The 20028-nt window shown below is 37.3% G+C and overlaps 1 protein-coding gene across 1 annotated transcript; it reads right to left on the reverse strand.

The window, feature by feature from the left end:
• Window positions 1–4516: 4516 nt before the first annotated feature.
• LOC130465846 (uncharacterized) lies at window positions 4517–6450 on the reverse strand. The gene is made up of 2 exons (XM_056834677.1): window positions 5221–6450; window positions 4517–4936 (listed from the first exon to the last, which is right to left on the reverse strand). Exons 1-2 carry the CDS (start codon window positions 6350–6352, stop codon window positions 4902–4904), a joined length of 1167 nt encoding a protein of 388 aa, XP_056690655.1. The 5' UTR covers window positions 6353–6450; the 3' UTR covers window positions 4517–4901.
• Between the last annotated feature and the right edge of the window lie 13578 nt (window positions 6451–20028).

The following is a 20028-nucleotide window of genomic DNA, read 5'->3' on the forward strand; positions in this document are numbered from 1 at the left end:
ATCAGAAACAATGGTGAGGGAAGGGGAAAATTCAAGGAAAATCATTCAGAAATTAAGCAATTAAATAATATAAATATCCAGAGATTTCAGGTTTCTCTAGGATTGAATAATATAATCCCACCACCAAATTTTGGTGAAAACGAGGAGGAAAACTAAGCTGAAAAACCCACAATCAGAAACAATGGTGAGGGAAGGCGAAAATTCAAGGAAAACCATTCAGGAATTAAGAAATTAAATAAAATAAGAATACAAAGATTTCGGGTTTCTCTGGGATCCATAATTGTGTCTCACTTTCTATATCATTCCATCTAATTGGTCCATTTTTTAGGATGGTCACTCCTACTTATTTGATTTTTAGTAACACTCCTGTATGATCTACTACTAAGTATAAGTGTATTACGGAGTATTATACTTGAGTATTTAATTTTGTTTAATTTCAGATGATTGAACCATTTACTGCTCACTATGTTTTCGCCTTGGGTGTTGCAAGGTTCGTGGGATGTGCTCACTGGATCATTCAGGTTTTTCCCTATATATATATCGAATAACTTTACTTAATTAACCCACAAAATAAATATTGAGCTTAATCATTATTCCGTATACAAGTAATGATAAACTATTTTAATTAACTTTGTTGGAATGTAGATATATGAGACTAATGGAGAACCTAGAAATATTTTTTTTAGCAATGTATTAAGATGTAGTTGATTTAAATAATTATATGTTACATAAAATGAATAAAAAAAAACTAATAAAGAGAAAATATATAAAAATAAAATAACAAATAAGCCAATAAACTCATCAGATGAGGGCTCGAACTCCTGATCAACTGGTATTAGCTTTTTCTTCTTTTTGTTGACTAAAATTTTCCCAATTTCTGCAAATTAGAGATGAAATTTTGTTGCAATTTTCAAGTTTTAATTTGGCTTACCTACAATATGGCTGAATTGAATTGTTCACGAAAATCTCGAAAATTCGAAACCTTGGTAATTTTCTAGATTCAGTTTGATTAATTTTTGAGATTTGGATGATGGAGTTGAAATAGAGGGATAAACTATAGTTGATGTATCAAATTTTAATCTTGGAGATTGAGATAATTAATGAAGGGGATATTTAAACTAATTAATTCTTTAACATATGTTGTCAATGGATGGAATAGAGAGTGGAACAAGGAGATATTCATAAGAAATTGGGTTGCTTCTACCACGATTATGGTTTAGGTACTCTAAATATGATTGGTTTCATTGAATTAGGCACTGTATTTTGCAGTAAATTAACTGATGGGTGTTCGATGCATGTGGGTAATTGATAATTCAATTAGACTCTTTATTCCGTACATTTTTTTTCACTTCTTCTTATGAACATCAGGAGAAGAAGTTTTTGGCGACTCTGCGTACATTCAGGTTAAGTGATAGATTGTACTCTTGAAAGGAGAAGATAGCTTGTTCATTGATGTCTCCCTTATAATTTGATAGCTTTGTTTCTTCTTCTTCTTCTGTTGGTGCCATCTTTAACAGAGCCTCAAGTTGCTGTGAGCTTAAACCTTCCCCTGCTTTTTTGACAATACTTTACTTTGTTAATGATAGTCGTGATGCAGTTCTATGACAAGTAATTAACATTTGACAATCTTTTCAACTATATGCAGAAGCTAGCTTTGTCAAACCCCCTTTGGTTTTGTAGGTTTAAACTTTCATTTAAGAATCTAAGATTATATCACAAATCCTAATTTTTTTTAAAAAAAATTGGTCACGGAGTGGCAGTGACAAATAATATATTAATCCTCAAAAACGTATCTTTCTCATTAATCTGCTTCTCAATATATAGTACATGTTAATATCTTCTTCCTACTGAACCACGTAATTAGGAAATACATTACGACAATAACTCTAACTCTAGACTACTCAATATGATAGAATTAGGACTCTAGACTTCCTAATTCTATCGTAACATTCCCCCTCAAGGTGGAGCATGAAGATCTCGAATGCCCATCTTGCCTAAAAAAAACTCAAATTGTGCCTTCCCTAATGCTTTAGTAAATATGTCTGCCAGTTGCACCTTCGTCGAAACGTAAGACGGGCAAATAACTCATTCCTTGATTGCATCTCGAATAAAATGACAGTCTGCCTCGATGTGTTTCGTTCTCTCATGAAACACTGGATTTTGTGCAATGTGAAGAGCAGACTGACTATCACAAAACACATTCATGCCCTGCTTATGTTCCACACCCAAGTCTCTCAGAAGTTGTTGTAACCACTTCAATTCACATGTCAATGCTGCCATCGAACGATACTCTGCCTCTGCAGAAGAACGGGAAACCGTGTGTTGTTTCTTAGTCTTCCAAGATACGGTGACATTCCAAGTAATACAAACCATCCAGTCAAGGAGCGACGAGTCAATGGACAACTCGCCCAGTCAGAATCACACCACCCTTCTAGTTGTAAAGCACTATCCGAACGTAGAAGGATCCCCTGACCCGGACATTTTTTCAAATATCGAACTACTCTCAAAGCTGCCTCCCAATGTTCCTCCTTTGGTGACTGCATGAATTGGGACAAAATGTGCACTGAATATGCCAAATCTGGTCTAGTCACAGCAAGATATATTAGGCGTCCCACTAGTCGCCTATATTTCTCCCCATCTGCGAGCTCCTTTCCCACTGCTAGTGCTAGTTTGTTGTTTTGCTCCATCGGAAAATCTATCGGCTTTGCTCCTAGTAGACCTGTTTCTGAAATAATGTCTAGAGCATATTTCCTTTGACAAACATAAAATCCACTCTTGCTCCGAGCAACCTCTAATCCCAGAAAGTATTTTAGATGCCCTAGATCTTTCATTTTAAAGCATTGACTCAAATATGCTTTAAAACTATTTAACGCAAAAACATTGTTTCCTGCAATTATCATATCATCCACGTAAACTAGCACACTCAACTGTACTTCTCCCTTTGACAGAGTGAATAATGAGTAGTCGGAACATGATTGTCGAAAACCATACTTTTTCAAGGCAGTAGATAATTTTTCGAACCAACACCTCGGCGCCTGTTTTAACCCGTACAATGATTTCTTCATCCTGCATACTTTATCAGTATTATCCTTATGAAAACCAGGCGGAATTTTCTTGTAGATCTCCTCCTCTAAGTCACCATGTAAAAACGCATTGTGAACATCCATCTGATGTACCTCCCAATGTTTGACTGCTGCAACTGCCAAGAAAGTCCGAATTGTTGACATTTTAGCCACCGGAGCAAATGTTTCATTATAATCCATACCTTCAACTTGATGATTTCCGAGACATACTAATCTTGCCTTGTTACGAATCAAGTTTCCATCTTCATCCCGTTTCTCAGTGAACACCCACTTACTACCAAGTGCTTTCTTTCCCGGGGGCAATGTTTCTAATACCCACGTACCCTGTCCTTCGAGTGCACCTATTTCTGCGTCCATTGCTTCTCTCCAAGCCTCATCTTTCATTGCTTCTTTGAATGTTTTAGGTGCTTTTCCGTCTGTGATGGCTGCAATAAAGTTCCTGTGTTTTGCAGAAAATTGTTCATAATTAACAAAATATGTTATAGGATAGGGAGTACCTGAAGAGGATGATGTCAAAGATGAATTCGGTAATGGACTTGTATTTTTCCGTATGGTGTGTATTATGTGGCCTTTCAACTTTGAAGATGGGAATTTCTGTCGCTTACCCCTCCCTAATTCATCTACATTACTTTCAATATCCTCCCCTTGCGTGTGTATGTTGCTGCTCCCTAAAACAGAAACTGGATCACTCACAGTCCCTTGAAGTTTCTGCTGCACCTCACCAATATCACGCAGCTCCTGCAGCGCTGCACTATTATTTGCAAGTATGGGCTGCACTTCAGTCTCCCTTACTTCCCTCAAGCTACTACCAAATGGCTCATCATCATCATCACTACCGTATGTAACCAATGTTTCCCCACTTACTCCATCTCCAACACCCACCATGTCATTGTAAGGAAAAACTTTCTCATGAAAAGTAACGTCGCGAGATACAAAAAACTCCCGTGATTCTAAATCAAATAGGTGCCAACCTTTTTTTCCAAAAGGGTAACCCACAAGAATGCATCGTCTACTACGAGAGTCAAATTATCTCCTTTACTCCTTTGATTGTGGGCATAACACAAGCATCCGAATACTCGTATACAATCATATGACGGTGGTTTATCAAACAACATTTCATACGGCGTTTTATTTTCAAGTAATGGAGTAGGCGTTCTATTAATTAAATAACACGCAGCTAATACACACTCACCCCAAAATTTCTTAGGTAGCTTCCCTTGGAAACGTAATGCACGTGCCACATTTAACAAGTGTTGATGTTTTCGTTCGACCCTACCATTTTGTTGCGGAGTACCATTACACGACGATTCAAACAAAATACCATTTTGGAAAAAATAACCTTGTAACGAGTTAAATTCTGTCCCATTATCACTTCGTATTACTTTAATCTCTTGATTGAATTGTCTCTTAGTCATAGCAACAAAATTAAGAAATGCAGACTCAACTTCAGTTTTATTACGAATCAAATAAATCCAAACTCCTCTAGAAAAATCATCAACTATTGTTAAAAAATAACGAGCACCACAAGATGAAGGTGTCTTATAGGGCCCCCACAAATCTAAATGTACCAGTTCGAACATTCTATTAGCTTTATTTTGACTAACAGGAAAGCTATTTCTAGTATGCTTAGCCCGAGGACATATATCACATACATTATTATTCTTTCTAACAGCATTACTCACAGGAGGGAGAAGCTTCACAATTTTCTCCGACGGATGCCCCATTCGTTGATGCCACAGTTCCACCACACACTCTGTCTAAACCGTACGCACCTTGACCAACGGAACACCACGGAAAAAATACAATCCATCTTCTCGTTCACCTAGGCCAATCATCCTCCTCGTCAACTGGTCCTGTATAACACAAATTTTGTTAGTACATTGAACAGTGCAATGTGATTCATCACTCAACTGCGTAACAGAAAGTAAATTGCAATTTAAACGAGGTACAAATAAAACATTATCTAGGACTAATCCTCCTTCTAACTCCACTGAACCCGCTTGATTTGCATTTGCGGTTTGACCATCCGGAAGACCTACGGGACTATGTGGGATTGTTTTTACGTTCTTCAATATTGAGAGATTAAACGTGCAATGGTTCGATGCACCAGTATCTATAATCCAACGTAAATGCTTACCCTGTAAATTTGTTTTAGCTTTTGAAGTTAATAGGTCTAATATTTGCTGTACTTGAGCTGATGTAACCCCTGCAAGTCCCTCAGTTAGCCCATTATCAGTACCCCTTTGTGCCTTCGTACCTCCTGCTACCATATTGGCACGAACAGGAGGTTTCTCCACTGCTCCAGAGCTACTGCTTGCTCCGCTTACTCCTCTACCTCGACCAGACCATCCCCCTCTGCCACCTCGACTTCCTGCTCGTCCAGCACCTGTACCACCCCTGCGATCAATAGGCCACCACTCCGGAAATCCTATTAATTGGTAGCATCCTTCCTCATCATGTCCCACTCTATTACAATGGTTACAAAGTTTATTGCTATTGTCCTCGTACCTGTTTTTGCCACGCACATCCACTTTGAAGGCCACCACATTTTCTCTGCCTGATGTATTCTCTTCTCGCATACGTTCAGTATTAATGACAGTTTGGTATGCTTCATCGACCCCTGGTAGTGGTGTTTGGGCTAGAAGTTGTGCCCGAATTGCCTCATACGGAGTGTCAAGACCTATCAAAAAATGATGTAGGTAGTCCTCTTGTTGTATAGTAGCGACATGTCCTACGATATTGCATTTGCACGAGCCACACGAACACTTAGGTGTACGCGCATATTGAACAATCTCTGTCCATAATGTTGACAGCCTCCCATAGTAATCAGTTATGCTCTCACCCTTACCTTGTTTGCAATCACCCAACTTTGTTTTTAATTGACATATTCGAGTACCGCTAATCACGCAAAAACGCTTCTTAAGATGAAGCCATAACTCTGCAGCATCATCATAATCTCCCACTGTCGATCTCAAACCTTCCTCTATTGTGTGAGTTATCCACGACACCAACATGGAATGAACCGCTATCCAATCTGCTAATCTATCTGGATTCGAAGTTGGTTCCGTGATCGTCCCGTCAATGAACCCGAATTTTCGTTTTGATATCAAGGCTCTGCGTATTGATTTTGCCCATTCATCATAATTCTTTGAGCCACGTAATTTTATTGGCGTAATTACGTTGCCCGGTGCATCACTAGAACCCAAATAATACTCCTTGGCAAGTTTGTCCTTCGATGATGTCTGTGTGTCTTCATCATCCTTTGCCATAGTTATTGAGGTGATTTCTCACGGCACTCCTACCCTCAATCAGATTTCTTGCGGAAAAAGAAAAAAAATATATATTTATTTTTGATCTAAACCTAGGCTCATGATACCATGACAAATAATATATTAATCCTCAAAAACGTATCTTTCTCATTAATCTGCTTCTCAATATATAGTACATGTTAATATCTTCTTCCTACTGAACCACGTAATTAGGAAATACATTACGACAATAACTCTAACTCTAGACTACTCAATATGATAGAATTAGGACTCTAGACTTCCTAATTCTATCGTAACAGGCAGAGGTAAAAATTGACAAGTCCCTGTATGTCTTTCTGCCTTGGTCCCGGGAGGGGGTGGCAGTTTGGGTGGGTGTCTAATTGGATTTGCTGATATGGTCTAATATGTTCATATGTTCTTGGTTGTTGTTATCTGATTATTTTTGGTCTGGTTTGATCTAATTTTTTTGTTTCCCTTAGTTCATGTGTTTATGAAAACTTACACGATCAAAATGGGGGATTAGAAACCGAGGAAGGAACTTTCCAGCTTTAAGGACTTACGTAGTATGTTGTGGTGAGTGCCTTTTTTTTTTTTTGCTTCTTGATTTAAGGTAACCATTTGCTTCGAAGAAGATGTGCTAGATAATTCTAGGTAGATTCTTTTTTTATAAAAGACCAAAATAGAAGGATTCTATGTAATCCATTAATATATTTATCTTGCGTTCAAACGTTTGAAATTGCTGATATGCACTGAATCCTTTGTATTAAATTGGTTATTGGCCCCCAACGAAAAATATGAACATCTATATTGAGTTTATGACACGTTTTTTTCCCATTAAGTCCAAGATCATGTTGTTCTTATGAGACATATCGTGGATATAGAAAAAAATGTAAAACTTATTTTGAAACTTGTCAAGATACGTACCTTCTTATTTCCCTGCATGTATATTTTAAATACCCTAATGCTAGCACAAATTTCAATTCCAGGGTGAATTGGAAGACTTTGTGAAAGTAATAAAGGAGTTGATAGGCACAACAACATCATTATCAAAGATAAGGATTTTGAGATGGGTGATCAAATATTAAAATCCATTGCTTTCGAGGAATTCGTTTCTTGATGACTTCTTTTGGAATTTTCTTGGGCTCTTTATAGTAACAAGTTATCTTTTAAAGTTGTACAGAAAAGCTATGTGTTCCTATAAAATACCTTTTGGCTTAGTAAATTAGTTGCCAATCTTTTGGACATGTACTCCCTCCGTCTCTTTTTGTTTTTTACGTTTTCCTTTTTGGGTATTTCAAAATGTTCTTTACCTTTCCTTTTATATTATCACATAAATGACTTAGTATTCTATCAAAATTTGTGTCCAATTATTATTTTAACCAATTGAATTCATTGAATCATTTAATCTCTCAAACTTTTCCATTGGGACATTAAAATTTTCTCATTTCCCAATATCAGAATTTTGATAAAAGTGAAAACATTATAAATAAAGTAATTTATCTTGTTTAAATAAAATACATTGAGGAATCTCGAAGCGAATTAATTAATCGTTAAAACACGTGAAAAATACCAAACGTAAAAAACAAAAAGAGACGGAAGGAGTAAATAGGAAGTAAGCATACATGCGTTTTTGTATATGGATTGTTTAATTTTTTTATGATACTAGCGGTTGGCCGCGCGCGTTGCGCGCGGTGTGACTGAGAATTTTAGACTTGGCATGAATGATATTCTAGTGTTTATGAGTATTTCGTATATGGTATAATATATTATGAGTGGTACAAAAGCAAATTATTTATTAGCTACTGAGTACAACATATAGTGCACAACTTAGAGTTGTATTTTGGCAAAAACAGTATTTATTTACTACTCCCTCCGTCTCTTTTTCTTTTTACGTTTGGTATTTTACACGCGTTTTAACGACTAATTAATGTGTATTGAAATTCTTCTAAGTTTTCATGTAAACGAGGAAAATTACGTTTATTTATAATAAGAAATGAGAAAAAATTAATGTACCTATGGTAAAATGTGAGGGATTAAATGACTCAATTGATTTAATTGGTTAATACACTAGTACATAATGAACCTTAAGTAACACCCAAAAAGTGATACATAAAGTGGTAAAAATGTTACTATAGACAATAGGTAACACTTTAGTGGGTGATACATCCGCCCATGTTCCCTAAGGTCTTATGTAACACTTTGGGTAACGTATGGTAACACTTTTAAAAGTGTTACTATAGACCCTCTTATGTAACACTTTTTTATATCATTGGTATCATTTTTAAAGTGTTACCTTTTATTTCTTATGTAACACTTACTTATCTATAGTAACATTTTTCAATCATATAGTAACACTTTATCCGACATTATGTATCACTTTCGCGAACTAATGTAACACCTTGTTGATTATTAGGTAACATTTTTCAATCATCTTTTGACATAAAGTAACACTTTATTTAACATTATGGATCACTTTTTGCAAACTAATGTAACACCTTGTTAATTAATAGGTAACATTCTTCTTTTTATTATTATTATTATTATTATTATTATTATTATTATTATTATTTTATTATTATTACTACTACTACTACGATTATTTTATTTAAAATACCCAATATATATATATTATATATATATATATATATATTTTTAAATATAAAAAATATTTGCATGTACAATGTGAAATTAACATATACAATAGAAAATAAGTTAAACCGATATAATTTCATATGTAGTTGGTTACAGAAACATCCACATACAACAATTGTTTTGTTTGGCTAAGCAATATAATAATCAAAACAAAAATAAAGTCAGCCGAGATCAATTTCGGTCCCTATACCACAAAATTCAAAAAAAAAAGAAAAACGCAACACTTCCTAAATCACCAGCCTGCAGTAGTACGTCCAAGCAAAATCAAACAGAAACAATAGACAACATCTCCAAGCAGACAGCATCAGAAAGCTCCTAGCAGACAACAGCTCCATGCAACAGCAGCTAGCTCCAAGCAACAGCAACACCTCACCAACAACAACACCTCAAGGAACAGCAGCTAGCTCCAAGCAACAACAACACCTCACCAACAGCAGCACCTCAAGAAACAGCAGCACCTACCCCTACAATAAACCTACCAAAATAGAGACCGAGTAAACAAATCGCTCAAAAATAAACACCACCAAACTGTCACCTCGGAACTGAAAACGCATAAAAGAGGAATTACATGCTCTGATCCTCAAGCCAACATCATACAGTACGTGTTTGGACCTCCTCCATATGGATTAAACAACCATGAAGCTCCTTTGAACTCAGCAACAACAACGTAGACCAACAATCAAAACACACACAAAAAACCCAACCTGCAAACATGAACTAGCAGGCCCAGAAAAGATGAAACTACAGTTGAAACTGCTTGAGATCAAACATCTAAAACCCACTGCTCCAGCAATCACACGAAGGCTTTGGGGATCCTCTCCATTAGTAGCGTAGCAGTTACTGGTAGTAAATCGACACCTTGGGCCATAATCATCTCTTGGTTGGTTTTTGAAGTGACAAGAAAAGAGCAACTTAATATCATAAAAACGAAAAGATAGTGGAAGAATGACAGAAAAAGAGTTAGCTAAACTCACCATTCATTCCTAAATTCGCAAAGCGCCAGCAACAACTTATAGCCAAGAAAAGCAGGTATAATGAAGTAAACTTATGACCAGTACACCTGTAAGCGGAAATAAATCAGTCTAGGAGCTGTCTTAACAACTTCTCCATTAACATATATATGTCAATGTGCTAGAAACTAAATTTCCCTTGGTTATAACCTTGCCAGGAAAAATATGAGTATCTAATTACCCAAACAAAAATTCAATTCTAGTGAAGTCGTTGCTTGAGATTTCAAAGGGGTAACATCAAGGCTTTTTTTCATAGAAATTCCATGAGAGTCCTAGCTAGACAACAACCCACAACTACAACTAACGTTGCCAATACCACTGCCCTGTTGTTGTCCTATTTTAAAATATAAACACACGTATACACCCTAACACTCTCCTCCTGCAACTTCAACAACAAAAAAAAAAAAACCAATAACAAGATTTCAGAATAAAAGCAAAACCCCGAAAAGCTAACATATGTTTATGCAAAAAACTCCAAAATCATAAACGAAATGTCATTTTTCTTAAACATCGGCACTCTGACACAATACTGTGAGAACAACCGGTTTACAGTAGTGAGCTTAATCCCAAACAAACAAACAAACACACAAGAATTAATCCTGTTAATCTGGTTATTCCTCAATTAACCATGAATTCAAGCAAATAAAAACCTAACTGCAACAATATAGACGAAGAAAACACTAACTTGAGTATCAAATTTTAACAAATATCACAAAAATTCGACTTCTGCGCTCTCTGTAACCCGCAATTTCTTCAAGTACCAGGCCAAATCGATTTCCCTTTTTCGGATTATTTTTTTATATCGCACCTTCATTTTGATTACCCATTTAGATTAACGAAAAACTAATTTCAGTTGTGAATAAATCAAACTCTAAAAGCTTAAATTATTGAAATAAGAATTATGAGAGAATAGAACTTACATAATTTAGGGTTTGAAAAAAAAAGATATCGGAGCCCTTGTTTTCTAGAGTGCGTTGCGACATTGATGCGAAGTTTCTGGATTTAATTGACCCTATGATGGGCGATGAATGTTGTTAGCGATGGTGGAGCAGTGGTTGGCTATGTATTGAAGATGGAATATGCAACCAACAAAGAGATAATGGAGAAGAGAGATGCCATTTATGTTTTGAGACAATTGTTGTCGACCTTTTGTTCTTTGATTTTTTCTAATAAGGCAAATTGGAACTTCAATTGATTTTGGGCCCAGCCCAAGCTCCTCTAATTTGTTGCAGTACAAAAGACTCAACAATTATAAACAAACGTGGTCAACAACTAAACACTCGAAAAATTTAAATGTAAGTTTGATCGTATGATTTTAAAAGTATTATTGTTACTCACAAATTCTTATTTACAATTTATCAAAAAAAAAAAAAAATCTTATTTACATGAGGTATACAATAAATATTGTTCACCAAAGTAAAAGTTGACTCAAAATACATTAAACTTACCCTTATATATGTAAAAATTATCTATTTTTTCTTGATAAACTTTTTTCATTTTAATAAAAAAAATTCTTCAAAATCATTAATGTATAAAAATTAATCATTTAACCTTTTAAAATGTTAATCTATCAAAACAAATTTCATAATATAAAAGTTAACCAAAACATAGTAAAAGTTACAAAAAACTAGGTAAAAGTTATTTTGGTGTACGATAAAGTTATTGTACACCTTATGTGCGCAAGACCTTTTGATTGTTACTTAATACTAGACCTGTTTAACGGGCTGAGGGGCCATTAGCAGTCCAGATCCATCTCATTTTTTAAAGGGCTCATTCCTTTACCTTCAGGCCCGACCCGACCCGACCCGTTTAATTTTATTCATTTAAAATACATACAAACTCAAATTAAACCCAGTCCATTACAGCCCGTTTAATATCCAACCTGGCCCGACCCAAAAATATTGTAAGCAAGGCCCGACCCGGTCCGTTTAATTTTTGCCAGGCCCGTTGAACAGGTGTACTTAATACAAAGTAGTGTTACCTATCAAAGTGTTACCAAATATTAAGTGTTACCTAATATCAAAGTGTTTTCAAAGTGCTTCTTCAAAAATAAGGTAACACTTCTTAGTGTTACCATAAAATGTTACCTATTTTAAAAAGTGTTACCATAAGCTGTTACCTATTTTAAAAGTGTTACCATAAACTGTTACCTATTTTAAAAGTGTTACGATGAAATGTTACCTATGTTAAAAGTGTTACCTTGAGTGTTACATTTTATAAAAAATATTACCAAAGTGTTACTTAAAAATCTAGCAATCTTGCATTTCAAAAAGTGTTACCAACACGTGTTACATAAGCTTAATTATGTACTAGTGATATAATAATTGGACACAAATTTTGATAGAATATTAAATCATTTATGTGATAATATAAAAGGAAATGTAAAGAACATTTTGATACACCCAAAAAGGAAAACGTAAAAAACAAAAAGAGACAGAGGGAGTATGTAGGACACTGAAAGAGCATGCCTTGAATTCATTAATGGCGTACATCCTCTCTAGTCTCTCTCCCTATGCTGAACACTAGAACAAATAGTTAATCGAGCAATCAACTGTTTCTACCGAGAAAACATCTGTTTCCAAGTGCTAGTACTCGAAAATTGGAACCATCACGGATTCATAGTAGTACGAAAGAGAGTGATAGGAGTACGCGGAAGGCTACATTTACCCACTGGGTAAACTACCCGACTGAGGTGGATAGCTAAATAGATACAAACTAGGTTAGGTCTCGTGTAACGCATGGATGAGACAATTTTTTTTGTTTCTGTTCTGAATAATTTATTTAAACGAAGTTTTTAACAAAATAAAATCAATTTTTATCAACTGTAGTTGGGAAAATCAGAGAAAATTATTATTTACTGAATTTTAGCCCGTGCGATTCACGGATTCTATTAAATTGTTAAGTTAAAATAAAACTCATACTCCGTATATATACCAACTGTTAATTTATAGATTATATTACGGAGTAGATAAGTTTTTGAATTTGGATTGAACTTCATTTTAGATTTAATTTTTAATTATTAGAGTGTTGATTTTTGATGAAATTGTATATGCATAACACGACGCCTAAAATTCAAAAATAATTTCAAAATCTTATTTTCTATTGGCCGAAACCATTAGATTTCTTACGTGGCGCTCTAATGTCAGATTAGTGTTTGATTTTGGAATTGAATTTTATTTTAGATTAGTGTTTGATTTTAGATTTATTTTTTAATTATCAGAGTGTGTGATTTTGGATTGAATTTTATTTTAGTTTAGTGTTTGATTTTAGATTTATTTTTTAATTATTAGGGAGTTTGATTTTGGATGGAATTGTATATATTAGTAATTAATTAATTAAAATATCTACGTGGCACATAATTAATTACCTACGAGGCACTCAATTTTTTTAATTCAAAGATAAATTAGAAATGTTATTTATAATTGGCCGAAACTATTGGATTTCCTATGTGGCACTCATAAAGTAAATATTAGAAGAATTATATCTCTCTTCGTCGATGAGGACCATGTCCAAACTAATTAAACTATTTTGTTTGCGGAAGTTCACCACATCAATCAAGTGCCAAACACGAACTTTTATTTTCTAATCATTCCTAGTGGAATTTAAATCATGGATCAAAGAAGTAGCCATTGATAACCAAATTAAAAGTCAAAGATGTAATGCAAAATCGCCTAGAAAAAATGCCTAGAGAGAGAGAGGGAGAGAGAGAAAAGGGTTCTGATGGGAGAAATTCAAGTCAATGGACTAAGGTGCAAAGGAGAAAGAATGGCGGAAGATCAATGGTGGCAACAAGAACATGCTTCGTTGATTCTTTGCCTCTAGACATCCAAGTGCAGGAGCTTGTGCAGATTTTCAGACCGTATGGGTCCATCACCAACGTCTTCATACCCAAACAACTCCGACCGAACCGTAGATTTCACTATGCTTTTGTAAGATTTGCATCAAGTTCGTCTCTCCCCCTTGCAATAAAGGAAGAACATGGCAGGCCCTTTGGGGAAAGCAGCATCAGAATTTTCCGGGCAAAGCATGACTCCATCCTACCAAACACAACCCAAAAACCACCATATAACACAGAACAACCTTATGTCCGACAACCTAAACTCCCCCCCTCCACCAAAACCCACCGCAACAGCAAACCGTGACCACCGCTCATACAAAGATGCTTGCCAAAATTATCATCAAACCCAGACAGACCTCCAAGAGCATAATAAACCTACCAAAGACACTGAACCACATCCATCCACCTCCAAAAACCACAAAATTCCGGGGCTCGAGCCTGAACCTCAACCTGACTGCTTCATCCTGGAACCATGTTTGGTTAAAAAGATGAGCTCGAGAGTCTTGGGTCAAGATACTGAAAGAGTGCGAGATGAACTCACTGTTAGTATAGCAGAGAGTGAAGAATTAATCACAATAAAAGGAAAGAGATGCCAAGACCACGATGATCTCTTTAATAGAAGCGTAATCGCTGTTGCCTCATCATCTCTATCATCGTACCAAATCCTAGACCACATTCTTGCTGAAGGGGTCAATTGCTTATCCATAAAACCAATGGGTGGGATTCTCCACCTCATATCTTTTGAAAACATAGAAGAAAAGACTGATATGATTGAAAGCAAATGGCTGGAAAGATGGTTCTCTGAACTACGAAATGTCAATGATACATGTGCCCCTTTATGGAGGAAAACACAATTGAAAGTTTTTGGTGTGCCGCTAAGAGGTTGGGGCTACGAGAACTTTTACAATATTGGGTGTGTTTTTGGAAGAGTAACATTAGTTGATTACAGTGAATTTAATTGTGCAAAAATCCAGATTATTACAGATTGTCTCTTCACAATTAACTGCAAATTGGTGATGTGTATTATGGGAAAGAATCATAAAATTTGCATTACAGAAGACTACAATTTCCTCTCTGATGAAGATGGTCCACTTCCAACTCAGCCGATGAGACATGATGTCACATCAAACTCTGACGACGGCGCGTTAGATGCTGATTCTCCCTTGAAAAGATCGGACAAAAAGGGTGAAGATCAATCATCACACAACTCCCCAAAAAGTCTTTCTGTTAACTGCATAGAGTCACCCAACAATAATGACAGTGGACTGAAAACTCTGGATTCACATTCCCCCACCCCATGGGAATCTGGTCCAATCATCATGGAGATGATCCCCCCACAACAACCCAACACCATGTCTCCCCCTCAATCCAAAAAGAGCCCAGGTTCAGTATGCCCCCAACCAAAACCCACCCTTCCATCTCCACCCAAAGCCCAGAATATCTCCCCCTCAAAACCCAACCAACCCATCTGTATCTCAAACCGCTACGAGCTACTCTTAAGGCCCAAGCCCACTCCCTCAAACTCTTCTTTCTCCTCTGGGCCTCTATTCCCACCAGGCTTTGAAGAGTTCATTCCTATAAACTTAAAATCCCTCCACACATCAAACAGGAAAAAACTGAAACAAAAATCCAAAACAAAAAACAGAACCAAAACATCACCCATACTCCCTATCAGTACTCCACAATCATCTGACCATCCCACACCACCATTAGGCCTGTCTGTTGCTGACATCACCAAAACTGCAACCCAATTTGAAATGCAATTTAATGGTCCAACTGCATCCCTTCACAAACGCATTGACAAAATTCTTTCTCAGCAGAAGAAAGATTGGGAAGCAGCCCATTGATAACAACCAGCCAATTCATCCTACCAAACCTGATGATAGTTGTTTCATGGAACCTTCGTGGCTTAGGGGCCAAGATAAAACGCAGTGCTGTGAGAAAACTCATAACTAAACATCACCCTTGTTTCGTATTTATCCAAGAAACCAAACTAGAGTCTTTCAACCCAAGATTAATTGGGTCTGTATGGAATGAGGCACATGTACAATGGGTGTGTAGCCCATCAGTAGGGAACTCAGGTGGACTAATCTCCTTATGGAAGAATGATTTCTTCTCAATGAGCAATTCATGCTGTGAAAGAAACTGGATTGCCATCACTGGACACATCCAACCGATCAATTTTCTTTGCACTCTCATAAACATTTACAACCCATGTTCCATAGAGGAGAGAGCAATTGTCTGGCAAAGCATAGTGAACTACTGTCAATCTTCAATAGTACCTTGTCTGGCGATTGGGGATTTCAACGAGGTACTAGACCCGAGTGAGAGAGGCAGCCAGAACTTCTCAACTACTGGTGCCTGCAATTTCAAATCATTTTTGCAGGAAATGCAGGTATTAGAGATCCCACCATCCAATGGGAAGTTCACATGGTTTAGAGGCAAATCCAAAAGTAAACTTGATAGGCTGTTTGTGACATCTGAATGGATTACCTCATACCCTGATATGAAAGTCTCCTTGCTCAAAAGAAATCTGTCAGACCACTGCCCACTCCTCGTCAATGCTAAAGTAAAAAATTGGGGTCCTCGACCATTCCGTTTCCTGAACGCTTGGCTATCCAACCCGAGTTGACTGAAGATTATAAAAAAATCATGGGATATGGCAGAGGAACAACAAATAACAGGAAAATTAAAACAGGTGAAGCAGGCGCTTAAATCATGGAATATTGTGGATTTTGGTCACATTGAGAAAAAAATAGAAACACTTGAAACCAAACTCCATGATTTCGATCAGATTGCAAACAACAGAGATTTGAATGAAGAAGAATTAAGAGAGAGGAAATCAACTCAATTCTCCCTTTGGGAATGGCTAAAGAAAAAAGAGGTTTACTGGGCACAACAATCACGTGCTAAATGGCTCAAGGAGGGGGACCGTAACACCAAATACTTTCACACTATTGCCTCGATCAGAAAAAGAAAAAACAACATAGAATCCATACAGAAGAACGGGGCAAAAATAGAAGACCCCACCGAAATCAAATCTGAAGCAGTTGATTATTTTAGAAAACTCTTTAAAGAAGAATACTCAGTCAGACCTATTTTCCACAATCTTGGCCTCAACACCCTATCCCAAGAACAAGAGTCTTTCCTCATTACTAGTTTCACTCACGAGGAAATAGATAGTGCAGTGGCTGCGTGTGATCCCTCCAAAGCGCCTGGGCCAGATGGTTTCAACTTCAAATTCATCAAAGAAGCTTGGGAAGTGATAAAAGAGGATGTATATATGATGGTGGAGAAATTCTGGGATACTTCATGTCTGCCTAGAGGATGCAGTACTGCATTTGTTGCACTTATACCCAAGGTGGACAATCCTTGTGGTTTTCACGAATTCCGCCCTATTAGTATGGTAGGGTGCCTCTACAAGATCATCTCAAAACTGCTGGCTCGAAGACTCCAACAAGTAATGGGCTCCCTTATTGGACCGCACCAATCATCCTTCATAAAAGAGAGGCAAATCCTCGATGGTGCACTTATTGCTGGGGAAATAATTGATACATGTAAAAGAAACAAACTCAAGGCAACAATCCTAAAATTGGATTTTCACAAAGCTTTTGACAGCGTATCTTGGGGTTTTCTTGACTGGATTTTAGAACAGATGAAATTCCCCCCCAAATGGCGAGACTGGATCCGATCTTGTGTGATGTCGGCCTCCGCATCTATTCTCATCAATGGTTCACCCACATTGCCTTTCAAGCTTGAAAGGGGCCTTCGTCAAGGAGACCCGCTCTCTCCATTTTTGTTCGACCTAGTGGTGGAACCTCTCAGCCTTCTCATCCAAAAGGCAACATCTCTGAATTTATGGGAAGGTATAGAAGTGTGCCGAAATGGTTTCAAAATCACGCATCTCCAATATGCAGACGATATCATCATGTTTTGTCCACCCAACATAAACTCCCTCATGAACATCAAAAAGGTGTTAGTGCTCTTTAACCTCGCCTCGGGGTTGCAGGTCAATTTTCATAAAAGCTCAATTATGGGGATCAACATAGACGATTCCTGGCTACAACAAACAGCAGAAACTCTTCTCTGCCGAATTGGATCCCTTCCATTCACATATTTGGGCCTGCCCATTGGATGCTCTAGTTATAGAATAAACATGTGGAACCCAATCATAGAAAGAATGGAGAAAAAGCTTTCTTCATGGAAAGGCAGCCTCCTTTCTCTTGGAGGACGACTCACCTTGCTAAAATCCTCCCTGTCTAGCTTACCTCTATACTATCTATCTATTTTCCCAATCCCAAGAGGAGTAGCGGAAAAAATCATCAAAATACAAAGGCAATTTCTCTGGTGTGGCTCCCTTGGTAAAAAATATATTGCACCAGCATCCTGGAATCTTATCAAATACCCAAAAGAACTTGGAGGTCTTGGAGTTGGCGACCTAATTCATAAAAATCTCGGTCTTTTGTGTAAATGGCTGTGGAGATTTTTGAATGACAGCAGGCCCCTATGGTGTAGCTTGATTCGTAAAAAATACAAGTACGGCCCATACTTCACAATAGGGGACATCAGCACTCCACCTAAAGGTGGCCCATGGCGAAACATTTGCTCAGCTTTGCTGAGAAACCCCAACGCTAAAGCTCTTCTTCTCTCAAATATTCGAAAGAAAATTGGCAATGGTGAAAGTACTTTGTTTTGGCATGAAACTTGGGTGGGGGGTGCTCCCTTAAAACAGGTATGCCCAAGACTTTTCTCCATCAGCATAATGAAGGATGCATCAGTAGCATCATGTGGTTTTTGGGATGGTCATGTATGGAGATGGAGTCTATCCTGGACCCGTACCCTTAGGCCGAGAGACATTGTTGAAAGCCAGCTACTGCATCAGCTACTAGAGAAGGTAGCCCTCTCCCCTTATGATCTAGACTACCTAATCTGGAGTCCCAATAAATTGGGGAATTTCTCAGTAAAATCATACACTACGGAACTTGTAAAAGCAGACCCTCAACTGCACGGGGAGTCAATCAAAGGCCTATGGAGAGGATTGGTGCCACACCGAATTGAAATATTCTCATGGCTCGTTCTCCATGGAAGAATAAACACCAAGGAAAAATTGGCTCGAATTGGTGTTATCCCATACGATGATAACCTTTGTGTACTATGCGGAACATTCTCTAAATGTTGTGATCATCTATTTCTACACTCCTCGGTCTCATGGAAGATTTGGTGTTGGTGGATAAACCTTTGGGACCTCACATGGGTTCCCCCATCATCAATCAGGCAAGCATTTGAACTCTGGTACTTCCCAAAAGGCAACACCCTATTTAAAAAAATATGGGCAGCAAGCTTCTTCGTGATATTGTGGACGCTATGGAAAGAGCGTAATTCAAGGTGCTTTGAAAATAAATCATGCTCAATTGAACAACTCCAGAACCTGATTCTGGTTCGAATTTGTTGGTGGATCAAGGGGTGGGGGATCCCCTTCCCATACAACCTTGATGATATTCTCAGAAACCCTTTATGCCTCAAGTTCTCTCCCCTACAAGCAGCTGGCTCATGTGATAAGAAACAAAAAATTTCAATAATCTGGTTGCCTCCGCCTCAAGACACTCTAAAATGGAATGTTGATGCATCTCTTAACCCTGCCCTCTCAAAATCATCAATTGGAGGTGTCCTGAGGGACCACACCGGAAAATTCTTGTGTCTCTTCTCAAGCCCAATCCCTCTCATGGAGATCAATCATGCGGAAACTCTAGCTATCCACAGAGCAATAAACATCTCTCGTATGGCTGAACGTACAAGGAACTCAACCATCATCATTGAATCTGACTCTACTAATGCTGTCAAATGGTGTAATGGTGAGATCAAAGGACCATGGAACCTCAACTTCAAAATCAATTTCATTAGGGGAGCACTTGCAAAAGGACCAAGCATCACCATAGTTTATAAAAGCAGGGAGTCCAATACGGTTGCTGACTCTATGGCAAAGCAAGGGCTTACGAGGAGTGATGAGTTCTTAGCCTGACTTTAATCACCTCTACTGCTATTGTTTCATTGTATTATGTCTTTGGCAATTCTTGCCCACTTAATATAATAAAACCCCAAATTATCAAAAAAAAAAGTCAAAGATGTGATTGTGTGTGGGTTATGAATTGAACAATACGATCTAGGACCTAATCAAT

This window comes from Spinacia oleracea, chromosome 1, assembly GCF_020520425.1.
Source record: "Spinacia oleracea cultivar Varoflay chromosome 1, BTI_SOV_V1, whole genome shotgun sequence".
In the NCBI taxonomy this organism is placed as follows: domain Eukaryota; kingdom Viridiplantae; phylum Streptophyta; class Magnoliopsida; order Caryophyllales; family Amaranthaceae; genus Spinacia; species Spinacia oleracea.

What these genes read in the sequence shown, in the direction of transcription:
- LOC130465846 (XM_056834677.1), bottom strand. Translation starts at nt 6,352, where the DNA reads ATGGCAAAGGATGATGAAGACACACAGACATCATCGAAGGACAAACTT. An exon ending in AGCTAAAACAAATTTACAGG is followed by an intron (nt 4,937 to 5,220) that starts GTAAGCATTTAC and finishes TGTGTTATACAG; the next exon opens with GACCAGTTGACGAGGAGGAT.